The 12,803-nt window shown below is 40.2% G+C and overlaps 2 protein-coding genes across 2 annotated transcripts; one reads left to right on the forward strand and one right to left on the reverse strand.

Moving 5' to 3' along the window:
* The first annotated feature begins 88 nt into the window (after positions 1–88).
* LOC114528512 (class A basic helix-loop-helix protein 15-like) lies at positions 89–3,067 on the forward strand. Its single transcript, XM_028550168.1, has 2 exons — positions 89–657; positions 2,519–3,067. Exons 1-2 carry the CDS (start codon positions 129–131, stop codon positions 2,530–2,532), a joined length of 543 nt encoding a protein of 180 aa, XP_028405969.1. The 5' UTR covers positions 89–128; the 3' UTR covers positions 2,533–3,067.
* Positions 3,068–7,329: 4,262 nt separating this feature from the next.
* On the reverse strand, positions 7,330–12,564 carry LOC114528641 (acyl-coenzyme A oxidase 3, peroxisomal-like). The gene is made up of 7 exons (XM_028550314.1): positions 12,429–12,564; positions 11,427–11,973; positions 10,846–11,070; positions 10,356–10,431; positions 9,049–9,815; positions 7,613–8,010; positions 7,330–7,532 (listed from the first exon to the last, which is right to left on the reverse strand). The coding sequence occupies exons 2-6, from the start codon at positions 11,968–11,970 to the stop codon at positions 7,625–7,627; spliced, it is 1,998 nt and encodes a 665-aa protein (XP_028406115.1). The 5' UTR covers positions 11,971–11,973; positions 12,429–12,564; the 3' UTR covers positions 7,330–7,532; positions 7,613–7,624.
* Between the last annotated feature and the right edge of the window lie 239 nt (positions 12,565–12,803).

Consider the following 12,803-nt stretch of genomic DNA (forward strand, 5'->3'; position numbering starts at 1 on the left):
GGGCGGAGCATCGGGACGCGCAGGGGGACACGGTTTCTCGGGTATAAAAATGCGCGTATCAAAAGCTCGGGTCATAGAAACGCTATAAACGACCCCACCGAGTGCGCAACAAGATTAACATTGAAAAAATGTCTTTGGGCTTTAGTGGCTGCTCATCGGACGATGTAGAACGAAGCGCGCACGATTCTTCAGCGGGGTACAAATTGCGCAAACGCTCTCGTGAAACGCGCAGCAAAATGGCTCGGATGGCGCGCGCTATTTGCGAAGACGACGAAGAGGAATACTGGAGTGATTCGAGCGAGGTTAAGGCAGCGAAAAGACCGAGATCGCACGTTCGTGCATCGGCAACAAGGCGAGAAAGAGCTCGAATGCATAAGCTGAACAAGGCGTACGATAAGCTTCGGAAGGTGGTGCCGAAATTGAACTGCGATTCTAACAACGAACGGTTATCGAAAATCGCCACTCTACGCTTAGCCATCGACTACATCGCAATGCTTACCGACTTTTTGGACGGAAAAATGGAAAGCGAAGTTCTGCCACAACACAGCACAGAGAACAGCGGGGACGAAGACACGTCGAGTTCGATTGAAGATGAATCGGACATTTTGGCGAGGCTTATCGATAGCGTGGTCGATGAATTTGGCTGGTTTTTGCCGGGTAGGTCATCTTTAATTTCACCCATTTTACTTGAGATGAATGTCCTTGAACACGAGGAGAAATGCTATTTTGTAAAACTGAATTTTAGCTTTCGGATAAACTGAAATCTCCAGCAAGGTTTTAAGGTTCTTCCGGGTTCAAGAATAAAATACGATCTTGCAAATTCGAAAAATTTGATAGCTTGATGGTTAAATCACACGAAAACTTTACGAAATTTATCTAAATATCAGACTTTCAATGTTCCCAGATTAACAATTCTTTTTTGATGCTCGAAATTTCGATTATTTCAACTTGAAGAGACACGAACGATGTCCTGGTGAACGAATCACGAGGTGACTACCTGTTGTTTTCCACCGAAACAAAACAAGCCTTCTTGTATCCACAGAAGCGGAGAGCTTTCGTTTATTCTGATAGCTTTAAATATGCTGTTTTGTGCTTAATCTAAACGAATAAAACGGGATAGTAGAACATATGCGAAAAAACTCTTGTTAAGGGATAAAAATCATTCTAATACCCCAAGGCAAAACGGTATAACTTGGTTTGGCCTTGCCGAAAATGGTTCTCGAATCGGATATCTTTGAAAAATCCCCTTGAAAACGAGTTTCATTGATGCTTATATGCTTGCAATGAGAGGTATTTAGTAGAGAACTGTTATTAAAAATCGATCGATCATTTCTTGAGGGCTGAATGCGTGAAGAGCGTTGTCTTCTGCCAGCAACGAGAAACGGAATTTTAAACGTATATTGTGCCAGTGTGAACCATATGTCGTGAAACCAAACGATTATACTTCGCATTTAGCAAAAACAAACTTAAAATATGCATCGTTTTCTGCTACGAAACCTTTCCCTTGTAAAGTGTCAGGATACCAGGCTTTTGTGAGCGTGGAAATGAATAAATGTACAATACAATTTGCGAAACAATCGACCTGCGTCTTTCGTCGCTCAACAGAGCAAAACAACAGTAAACACCAGGTCACGCAAAGAAGATCTCTGAATTTCTAGCTGTTTACATTCCTTCTTTGCCTGAAAAACTAGCATTGCACAAGGATACTATGCTTCTGTTTTAGCGTATCTGAAAATATTGTTCTCCGTGATTTTTGTTCTCAAAATTTGAACGAAACATCGCCTCTTGCCGAACGAGAAAAGTACATAGAGCTTATCATGTTTTCTAAACATAGGTGCATGATTCGCATTTTCGTCTCGTCGGCCAAGTTTAACGCCCAAAGGATTGTCTAAGACACCTAATAAAACCTGTGAAAAAACACTCAGCTCTTGGGCAATATCCTGCTAATAGTTTCTACCATTTGAGAGCGTGTTTAGATAAAAAAAAGTTGACAAAATTTCGCTCAAAATATACATTATGTCTTGGGTTTAACCGCGTATTCTCCTAATTTTATCTTGAATTCAATTTCCAACTATGCTGGAAATCGATAGATCAAATATGGGTTGTTTTGTAGCGTTGTTTAAAATAGAACAGCGACCAGATTGGCAGATTACCAGCCTAATACTCCCCGTATTGGAAATCAAAGAATTTCTGGTTGTACAAGCTAATGATAGTCGTACGACATATAATCTTTCCAAGATGTCCAAAACCAGATTATCAGCACTTATTTTCGCGCATCATTTAAGCCGGTCTAAGCTTAAAACTAACAACAGCTTATCGGTGTTCAGTTTTCAGTGAAATCTGTGTCGCTCATATTTGTCTCTGCCCAATTGAACTAGTTAACAGAAGGGAGGTTTAGAATTGCTGGTTTATTTACGCGCAAAAATGTATTTTATATATAATAGTGCTTTTGTCAATGTTCAATGTAAGTGGTCAAATGTTGAGGGTTATATAACTAATGTAAGTGTGTTTCCTTTAGGAGACTACCAGTGATTTTTTCTATCCGAGAAAAGGAGAAATACTCAATCGCAAATTCGAAGACGTCCACAGGATCAGGAGAATATTAAGGCAAATGAAACCAATGGCAATGTGGCAAATTGGACAAAAACGCTGATATGAATTTAAAAAATGTAATCAGTAAAGCAAACTCTGCCCGGAACGTTAGAATGGGGAGATTAAACGCGCAAGTGGTATAGGAAATGACCTGAAAATAATGCAGCCATTGTTTGCAACGGAAATTGTTGAGCAGAATAAGAAAATTCACCCTTCATGTAAAAAAGCAATATTTTGAACTTCGATTTGCAAGCGTGCCGGCGTAATTTATGCTAATTTTGCCATGATGTAATTTATGCTAATTCAGTTCGAAATGCTTTAATTTCCTCGGGAAATCTGTGCCAAATGAAATGAGAATATTTATTGCTTCAGCTGTGTAACTCAAAGTGGACGATGTATTGCAGAAATGAACGTTGTTATTTATAGATTAAACTGTTGTTTCCAGCATATAGAACTTGATGGTAACATCGATATGCGAATGTATATAATGAATAAAATGTAATCAAGAACATGAGGTATTAGCCCTGCTTTTGTTGTTCTACAATCATGAAGCATTCGTTCGATCATTTCGTGACGTGTATCGTAACATTGTGGTCATTGGAGTTAAATGCGATTCTCCCGTTAACCGTTTTGAAAATGTTTGAAAGCCAATAAACTATATAAAAAGAGGTCGCTATAACTTAGATAGGTTGCACGACAAAAAGCAGTCAGTTTAAAGGGTCTTAAAAACTCCATCCGATGGATTGTGATACCCGTGTTTTGTACAGTCGATGCCATGGGCAATAAACGGATTCTCTCGGGGACAGCGCCGTAACTAAAAGGATAATTGGGGGCGGGGGGGGGGTGGTTGTGTGTTTATTCATATATTCAATTCTGCACGACGGATTTCTTTTGTAAGTGCAATAGCTTAGAGTAGAAATCCGTAGCGCAGAACTGAGTACATACATAAACAACCCTCTCCCCAATTACCGTTCTAGTTACGGCCCTTCTCTGGGGCTGTTGAACAAAGGTTTTTGAGGGCCTCTCGTGTTTCCCTTTGGTTTCTAACAGATATGAAAAACGGTGAATCTTTCTGGATTACATACGCATATATCATCTTAATTCCTCAGATAAGAAGGTCAATAATTTCATGCAGCATGCAACGCAATTTATTTAAAAACAATGGCCGACACCTTGTGCCCATTAAGGCATAATCTTGTTACCTTAGCTGTTTGGAAAAGCAATGTCATTATCAAATGTTTGCCAAACAAATGTCTTTCAAACGTACCCTCTCTTCCGTAGCGACAAAAATTAAGTACGGCAATTCAAGACCACTTTGCAAATTTCGCATTAACCCGGGCAACACACGGAAATCTCAGTGGAGGCCAAATAGAGGTTTAATAAAAAGTATAGAGTAAGGTGTTGCAAATACCAGCCAGCACGATATGCCAAATGCTAACTTTGTGCAAAAAACGCGGCCGATTTCTTAACGACGTCGTTATTGCCTGCCAACTTCATAATCCCGAAACGGATTGGAGGATTAGAATTAAGGTCAATTGAACCGTTTCAAATTTGAAAATGATATTTTATCTCATATGTGCAGTTCAAAAACAAACTAGAGCTATCTAATCACGTTGTGTCAGCCTTGCATGAAATAGATACACCAATATTATACAGATTTGCGCATTTTAGCATTAATAAAAACTATAATCGTAAGGTACTTACTTAATAGACGTGATGGTCAGATCATTGTTGACAGTTCTTGATAAAATGACACATTCCCACCAGAAGCAGTCTATTCGAGTTCTTTCAGCTATCCGTTTCTCGTCCTAGTCTGGATCGGCGCGCATCCGCGCAATTTGCATTAATTGCGTAAATACATTCAAGAGGTGGTTTGTGGATAATATGAAAGGCCATCAAGGAATTTACTGCAATTAAAACATGTAAGATTCGTAAATTAGTATGATAAAAGATGTTAAGAGCAAAGCATTTCGTTTTCAAAAGAGGAAAAATCTATGCAGGAAGTTCTCTGTCAGTTCAAAAACACAACAGAGAATATACAGCTTATTCTAGAATACTACCTACACTGGACCACCACGTTTGAGATATCTTTCTCAGGTAGTTCAGGCACAAACCACGACAGTTTATTGTAGAATATTACCTACACTGAACAACCACGTTTGAGACATCTTTTTCAGGTAGTTCAGACACAAACCACGACAGTTTATTGTAGAATACTACCTACACTGAACAACCACGTTTGAGATATCTTTCTCAGGTAGTTCAGACACAAACCACGACAACTTATTGTAGAATACAACCTACACTGAACCACCACGTTTGAGATATTTTTCTTAGGTAGTTCAGACACAAACCACAACACTGGAACACCACACAAAAGATATCTTTCCACTGTAGTTCAGACACAAACCACAAGAGTTTATTGCAGTACCTACACTGGACTAACACGTTTGAGATATCTTTTTCAGGTAGTTCAAAGACAAACCACAACAAAATAAATACATTCTACAATGAACTGTCGTGATTGGCATCTCAACAACCTGGAAAAGTCGTCTCAAACGTGCGTGCGATATCTCAAGTGCGCTCAGAGACCACTTCAATCGATGCAGAGAACTAGCTTCACTAGACCACACGTACGTCTAGCTTTGGGTGAATTTGCGCTTGACGCGTGCTTCTGAGATTTCCTTCAGATTGAAGGCATGTTCCCACAGTGTCTCCTCGTTCATCATAATGTCAACACGGCTCAGCTAATCATGCGCGCTTACACTAAATTTCCCCGGGAGGCGACCAAAAATGATTATCGACATTATTACTCAACGCTGCATAGCGGGTTATCGCTTTCATTAAGGTTTAATTTAGGAGAAAAGCAAAAAATTCATCGCAATAGCGTTGTTTTGATATTAAGACGTCATGTCAACTTTAGCGCGCTGACTGATTCTAATCGCGCATTTCACAAAAATAATCTGTGATAAAAAAGTCCCGCTAAATTCGGCCACGTACGATCGCAGATTGCCCGAAGTATCGGATCATTTATAAGACATTCGTACAAATGCTTGATGCAAGACGCGAGTTCAAATATGCTCGATGTACAAACGATAATTCACGCGCTAATATTAACTCACAATCAAGTGATGGAAAATATGCAAATGAGTTAATTGCCTCAGTGAACGCGCAATTAACATCTCAATCATCGATGGGGTTTACTAACGATAATTTTGACATGAAATTGAGCGAGGCAATAAAGCTGTGCTAAGTTGCGGAAATAACAGCTTCTAATTGTTTTTACTCGATAAACCCTCAAAAACCTTTTCCAGAACGAAAATTCATGGCAAAAGGGAGATTCATGCTCCCGTAAGCAGCTTTCAAAGCTTGGCAATGTCAAAATAAGTTTTTTTAAAAAAAAAACGCATTCCGCCGACAGATGGTTGCCACTTTTGCCCTTCAAGTCGTTTCGGAAATTTCTTTAATCTTAGCCAGAGATTGGATTTTGAGTTTCAGTGAGATCAGGCCTCATGGCATGAAAGCTTGATTGTTTTATCACTAATTCCACGCATGCCATATTTGATATTTTGACGGATGCCGGGTTGGAGAATATTTTCATATCCTCGCCGTGAGACTTAGGACAGTCACAGATAATCCGGTAAATCACGCATTAGTTTAGCACCGGGATCAAAAGACCCTTTCGGGTTTTTTTAATTGAAGGGCTGGTTGTATCAAGCCCGTTTAGCTTAAACGGTGGACAGGTCAAAATTAAACTAACACTCTTTCATCTCTCTTGAATGAGTCAACTTGAATATTATACACTGAATGTGTAGTTGTAAACAGTATCTTTGTATTAAGGTTAAAAACATTTAGTTTGCTTGTTGAATAAAACGATATACTTACTTTTCTATCATTGAACTTAACCACCGTTTAAGCTGAACGGGCTTGATAACAACCGACCTCAGGCAGTTTCTTTGACCTATTACCCTTGATTTAATATAGTACGCAAGCGTGATATATCTCTTGCTATAAAAGGATAAAACTTACAACCTTAATTCACCGGTTCTGATGTCACCTTATAGAATTAAAATGGATTAAATGGTTTCAGCAATCAGCATTAATGCCTGATTAGCGTTAGCATGCATTAAAGCATGAGAAAGATGCCACAACTAAAACGATTAAACATTATAGCTCAGTGGATTAAACGAACAACTTAAAGTGTTACTGCTCAGGGGCCGGTTGTTCGAAAGGCGTTTAGCTTGAGCGGTGGATAAGTTCAAAATGGAAAGCAAAACTATATATTTATTGAACAACTGAGCTGAAATATTTCGATGTAAATAGCTTAATTGTCAATGGAAGTACATATTTAATGCGTAAGATGCAGATTGAGTCATTCACAAGATGTATGAGAGTAATTTTAAACTCTGGCTTATCCACCGTCAAGCTAAACGCCTTTCGAACAACCGGCCCCAGTTTGATTGTAAATCTTGTAAGATGCGCAAATATAACCCTGGGAAGTTCATTGTCTATTCTTGCATTACACGCATGATTTTGGACAAAAAAAATTAAGAATCAAGTGGTGTAGTCAGGATTTACCGTACATACAATTATTTGAGAGTAATTATTACCCACTTTGAATGGGATCCGTCATCAAACCTTCCTCGAATATAGCAAAATATCCCCAGGGGGGGTACCCACATGCCCGCAGCCTTGTTCACACCCGCACACAATACCCGCACACACCCGCAAAGGAAATTTGTGCAACAGAACGTTTATTTAATTGAAACTACGTAGTACATTGCAAACCTATACAAGAGAATTACATGAATTCTAGACAGTAAATATTACTGGGATACTCCACGTCCACGTGATTATGCTCCTGTGACGTCAAAGACAACGTGAAGAAAAAAATGTGCATTTAACTAATGTCCGTTTGAGTTCGTTTCACACGAAAAAACCTGTACAAAAACAGAGAGGAGAAATCCTCAATACACCGCAAGTTTACTGCATCAAAGGTGACGTCATTTACGTAGCTTACCGATTACGTCATTCACAACAACTCCCCAAGGTTATCGTGGACGTTGTACTCGACCCAGTCTCTCGCGATGGGCGCGGACAGCATTTCATCGGGCAAAGCAAACGCGTCGCAAAGTGCCATAGCGTTCGGCGCCAGCTGTGCACATAGGTCAGCGGCCTCTTCGTTGACCTTGGCAGCCTCGGCGGCGGGAAGGACTTGGGCGAGTAAGCACCAACCGAGATCTTTTTCCAGTATATCGATGACGTACAAGCGATGCAAAAGATTCACGATTTGTTTGTTGCCTGCGCTGGCGTTTTCTGCGACAGCCATAAACCGTTCGCTGATCAATCTCTCACCAAAAGCTCTCGCTGCGGCTTGGATGTTGTCGCTCGCCTGGTACATCCAGGTTTCGAAGAGGCCTTGAAAAATGAAAAAAAATTAGTTACAGCAGATTTCATCAACGACCCAAGTGAAATAAACACACGCCAGTGAAATACTATTGTGTCTGAAGTTTGCACAGAACCCAGACAACTATGAAAGGTCCTTCAAAAGTCCTCAATGTTGAATGCTAGCAGCTAATGGACAATATCATAATATATGGTTAATTAATATTAGCGAGGCTTGATTGCTACCATATGCGGGAATGTGCAACCACATGCATGTATCTTTCAAATATATTCATCTTTCATCTCTTTAAGTAGGTCTTCTGAGAATTAAAATTAATGTAATATGCAGTTGGGTGATTAATTTTATTCAAACACAGTGGTTGGTACATGTGTCTTTCATCTCTGTGAACTGAGGTTTGATTTCTGTAATATACTAATATGCAGTTGTCTGATTATAATTTCACCTCAGTCACATGTGAGAAGAGTGCTTATAATTTGACTCTACCAAACACAGTGGTTAATACATGTGTCTTTCATCTTTGTGACTGAGGTTTGCCTTCTGTAATATGCAGTTGTGTGATTATAATTTCACCTCAGTCACATGTGAGAAGAGTGCTTCTAGTTTGACTCTACCAAACACAGTGGTTAATACATGTGTCTTTTATCTCTGTGACTGAGGTTTGACTTCTGTAATATGCAGTTGTGTGATTATAATTTCACCTCAGTCACATGTGAGAAGAGTTCTTCTAGTTTGACTCTATTAAACACAGTGGTTAATACATGTGTCTTTCATCTCTGTGACTGAGGTTTGATTTCTGTAATATGCAGTTGTGTGATTATAATTTCACCTCAGTCACATGTGAGAAGATTGCTTCTAGTTTGACTCTACCAAACACAGTGGTTAGTACATGTGTCTTTCATCTCTGTGACTGAGGTTTGATTCCTGTAATATGCAGTTGTGTGATTATAATTTCACCTCAGTCACATGTGAGAAGACTGCTTCTAGTTTGACTCTACCAAACACAGTAGTTACTCTCTACATTACTACATATGAACCTCACTTTCTCTTACCCTCTTTGCCAGCGGCTTGCAACCTCTTTCCCAACTGCATAAACAACAAATCTTCTCTCTTTTGCAACAAGAAGTGAAGAGAATCAACATCTTGCAAATCCACGTCCCTGCTTTGCCCCAACGTTTGAGGCTTGAAAACAGCCAACCTCTCTTTGGCAACTTTCTGCATGAGCACGCTGTTATCTCCTTCAGCGGTCATCGCCGCATGAGCGTTGCCTAGGAACGTGCCGAACCTGTTGCAGGAGAGAAAACCTTGCCCCCCGCAGCGTTCACGTGACACCGAAACGACATCGCCGATATTCCATGAAGCCAGCGGTTTGATGACGCAACACATGGTAACAATTTCTGGATGTTCCGAGCCGTCAGCTTTTTGGTTGGCCCAGCGGTCTTTGACATAGTCGAGTGCAAAGTTTATCCCATAAGTCCTTGCGAAAAGCGGCAGCAAGGCGCGCTGTTGCAGCTGATAGTTGAGAATGGGAGTGTCGGATTTACCTCGGGGACCGACGGTGAGCCGAGTTGACGCGTATCTCGTGGCGATTGTCAACGAGGCTTTGGCGGCCCCTTGACACATGCTGGCGATGCATATGCGCCCGGACAACAGTTGGTCAGCGACAGTCAAGAACCGCGAGCGGTTCCCCTTGATAGAGGACTGGAACGAGCCATCCTCGTTGACGTCAGAGTACCGGTTGAGCAGGTTTTCGCGCGGAACTCTGACGTTGTCGAAGAACAATTTAGCGTTGTCCACGCCATTAAGACCCATTTTATGTCTGCAAATGACAGTAGCGAAACATCAATAAAACGCTGTTTTATTATCCATCCAACAAAAACAAAAAACATTCAAAGATGATCTTGCCGGAAAAACTATATTATGTCATTTTTCGAGTCATCTCCGGGGGTCAAACTAGTTTCACTTTTATGAAAAAAATATATGCTGTCATATTTTGCGTTATTTTCACAGTAAAAACTGGTCGGCCATTATCTTACATTCTTCTAGACGTAATATATTATGCTGTTAGATTTTGCGAGATTTTGATAAGGTATATTCTGTCTAGTGTGACCAGATCTGGTAATTTTTATCACTAGATTCGGTCAGATGCACATAAACGGCCAAACCTGATTTTAATAATTACAAAATTTATACCAGGAGGGAGCAACTAACTAGATTTTGAGCAGCTTTGGTTATAAAATATCCATATATGGTCACACTGATGCTGTCGTACCTGTGCACTGATTAATAGACTTTTCTTATAATGACGTCAAACGCGGAAAAATAACGGAATAAAAAATGATGCTGGAAGGTGACCTACCCCATATCTTCCACCCGCACACCAGGCATGGTTTTGAGATCATCATCGCGAATTCGCACCAACACACCGTGAATTCCTAACATAGAATGTATTAAGAACCTGTTATTATGTCCGATTGGTTCATCTTTCATATCTCTTAGCAAAGTACTTTCCAACACCCGGTGGAAGACAAAGCAGTTTTGGGAGGGGTTGGACAAGAAGTTCAAAGCAATTCTTCTGGGAGGGGGGGGTGGGGTTGGATGCGAAGGACTTTTGCAGGGTTGGAGAAAAGGCACATCTGAAAGGGGGGGGGGAGTTGAAGGAAAGGAACTTTTATAGGGAAGACAGGGGGTAGTTGGAGGAAAGGAACTGTTTTAGGGGAGGGGCCAAGGCCATGCATGTTTGGGCAGGGGGGTGAGGAAAAGTAATTTCAAGGGAAGGGCAAAGCACTTTATTCTAAACATCAGAATATATTGAATTACTCTAAACATCCGAACTACCTCCAACCTACCATGATTTTCACCACCAACCAACAACTGTGCAAATACTACACAGTGCTGGGCATGTAATGCACCATTGGTGATCCAGTATTTCTGAGCCAGTGTTGTGGGTGTGTTTACTATAAACTCCTGCGTCTCTTTGTCGTATGTGGCTGTTGTCTCCATTTCAACAGCATTGTTTCCATAGCCAAGTTCTGTGAGACCAAAACATCCAACATCTTCCAAAGTGTCGATACCTTGGAGTTACACAGTGAAATGACAAATTAACTTGGTAAACATTGTCAAATTTACCTTTGTTTACCCAAGTTAACCCACTAGATATCGATGGCAGTGCTTTTCTATTGAAGTAAAATCATCTCACATAAGAAGGAGTTAAATAAAGTACTAAAAAAAGCAGAAATGAGTAGATCCATTGTGGTTCTGTAGAGGTGTTTGGCATATCTAGGTCATGGGGGTGTTGGGCAAGGAATATTAAGTTTGTTGAGAATGAGATGACACAGCACTTCTTAGTCAGAATTCATGTTTAAAAAAGTACGTATTAATTTTGTGCCTAAAATACAGTCAATATAAGGCCCAAGGATTGATACAGTACCTGGTAATAATTTTTCATGGTGACGCTCCGTGCCAAGTTTGAGAACTGTACCACCAAACAAATTGAACTGGACTGTCATTTTTGTTGTCATGGCTGGGTCAACCACGGCAGAGAGCTCATGTGCGGCAAAAATCCGCAACGGGTTGTTACGAAAGTCTAGAACCGATATGTAATCATTATCACACATTGCCTTAAGTCTTTGCAAGGCTAATTCTCGCTCTTTATCAATAGAGATGTTGTATTGTGGTTTCATGAGGTTGCCTGACAGAAATTCTCGGCAGCTGTCGCGCATCTCATGGTTGTCGTGGTCCAAGACGTGTTTCATTTCGGCGACATCAAAGCTTGGTTTCCCCCAGGCATCCCGGAGCTCTTTGGGGTTCGGGTTTCCATGGGTTGGGGTGGTCGAGACATGGCGATGGGATGGTGGAGTTTGATGATTGATAGGAGCAGTTTGGAAAATTTGTAGGGAAGCTGGTCTGAGATACGTTCTTGCTGGTTGACGACCAAGTGAAAATACCCTTGGCAAGTGAAGTAACCTTTGCATTGTCTGAAAGGACAGACATAAACATGGTCATCACTATACATAGGGCTTGGTTTAATTGCCAAGTAAAACAGTAGTTCTGAACAAGAGGTTCCTCCAAAAATCTCCCTGCAGTTCTACCAAAAAGTATATCTGCAACTGTCTAATTCTTCGTTATGTTTTGTTTATATTGAATTGCGTGCTTGACCTGCCTTGCATATAGACCACGAATTTAAATCCATTTTGATTGTGGTGAACTATAGTTTTAGACGTTTTGAGATCCTAATATGCACATTTCTACAATACAGTTATTTTAAGGGCTTTCACAAACTTTTACTCGCCAAAAAAGTACCAAAAAACAGTTTAATAATACGAGATTTAAATATATATTGCATACGGGCACCTGAATTCAAACGCTTTTCGCACAAGAAATACTACCTAAGCAACATTTTCTTACGTATTCTTCTTCCAATACAACTTACCGCTTTGCTGAGGAAAAAACAAGCAAAATCGTCAAAGAATTAAAGCAAAAAAACAACAAATTAATGAACAAATTTGAGCTGCTTCTACAAACTCACTGCCAACAATTAAAACCGCGCGAGACTGGGGGCCAAAATACAAAGTCCTTTAATTAATTTCACCGCCCTTTAAATCCTTAAACAATGTCTCATTATCTCTCATTATGGTCGAAAAGTCTAAGTATTACAATACTGAGGATCCTCTTAAATAGTTTGCAAGCTCCAAAACTGCAGTTTTATTGCTTTTTAAAGCATTTTTCCAAAACATTTTCTTTTGGCAATAAGCAGCAAAGATTCCCTAAAAATGTGCACCTTTATTTTCAGCAAGGAATGCGCATG

This window comes from Dendronephthya gigantea, unplaced genomic scaffold, assembly GCF_004324835.1.
Source record: "Dendronephthya gigantea isolate DGI-Jeju-01 unplaced genomic scaffold, DenGig_1.0 000050F, whole genome shotgun sequence".
In the NCBI taxonomy this organism is placed as follows: Eukaryota; Metazoa; Cnidaria; class Anthozoa; order Malacalcyonacea; family Nephtheidae; genus Dendronephthya; species Dendronephthya gigantea.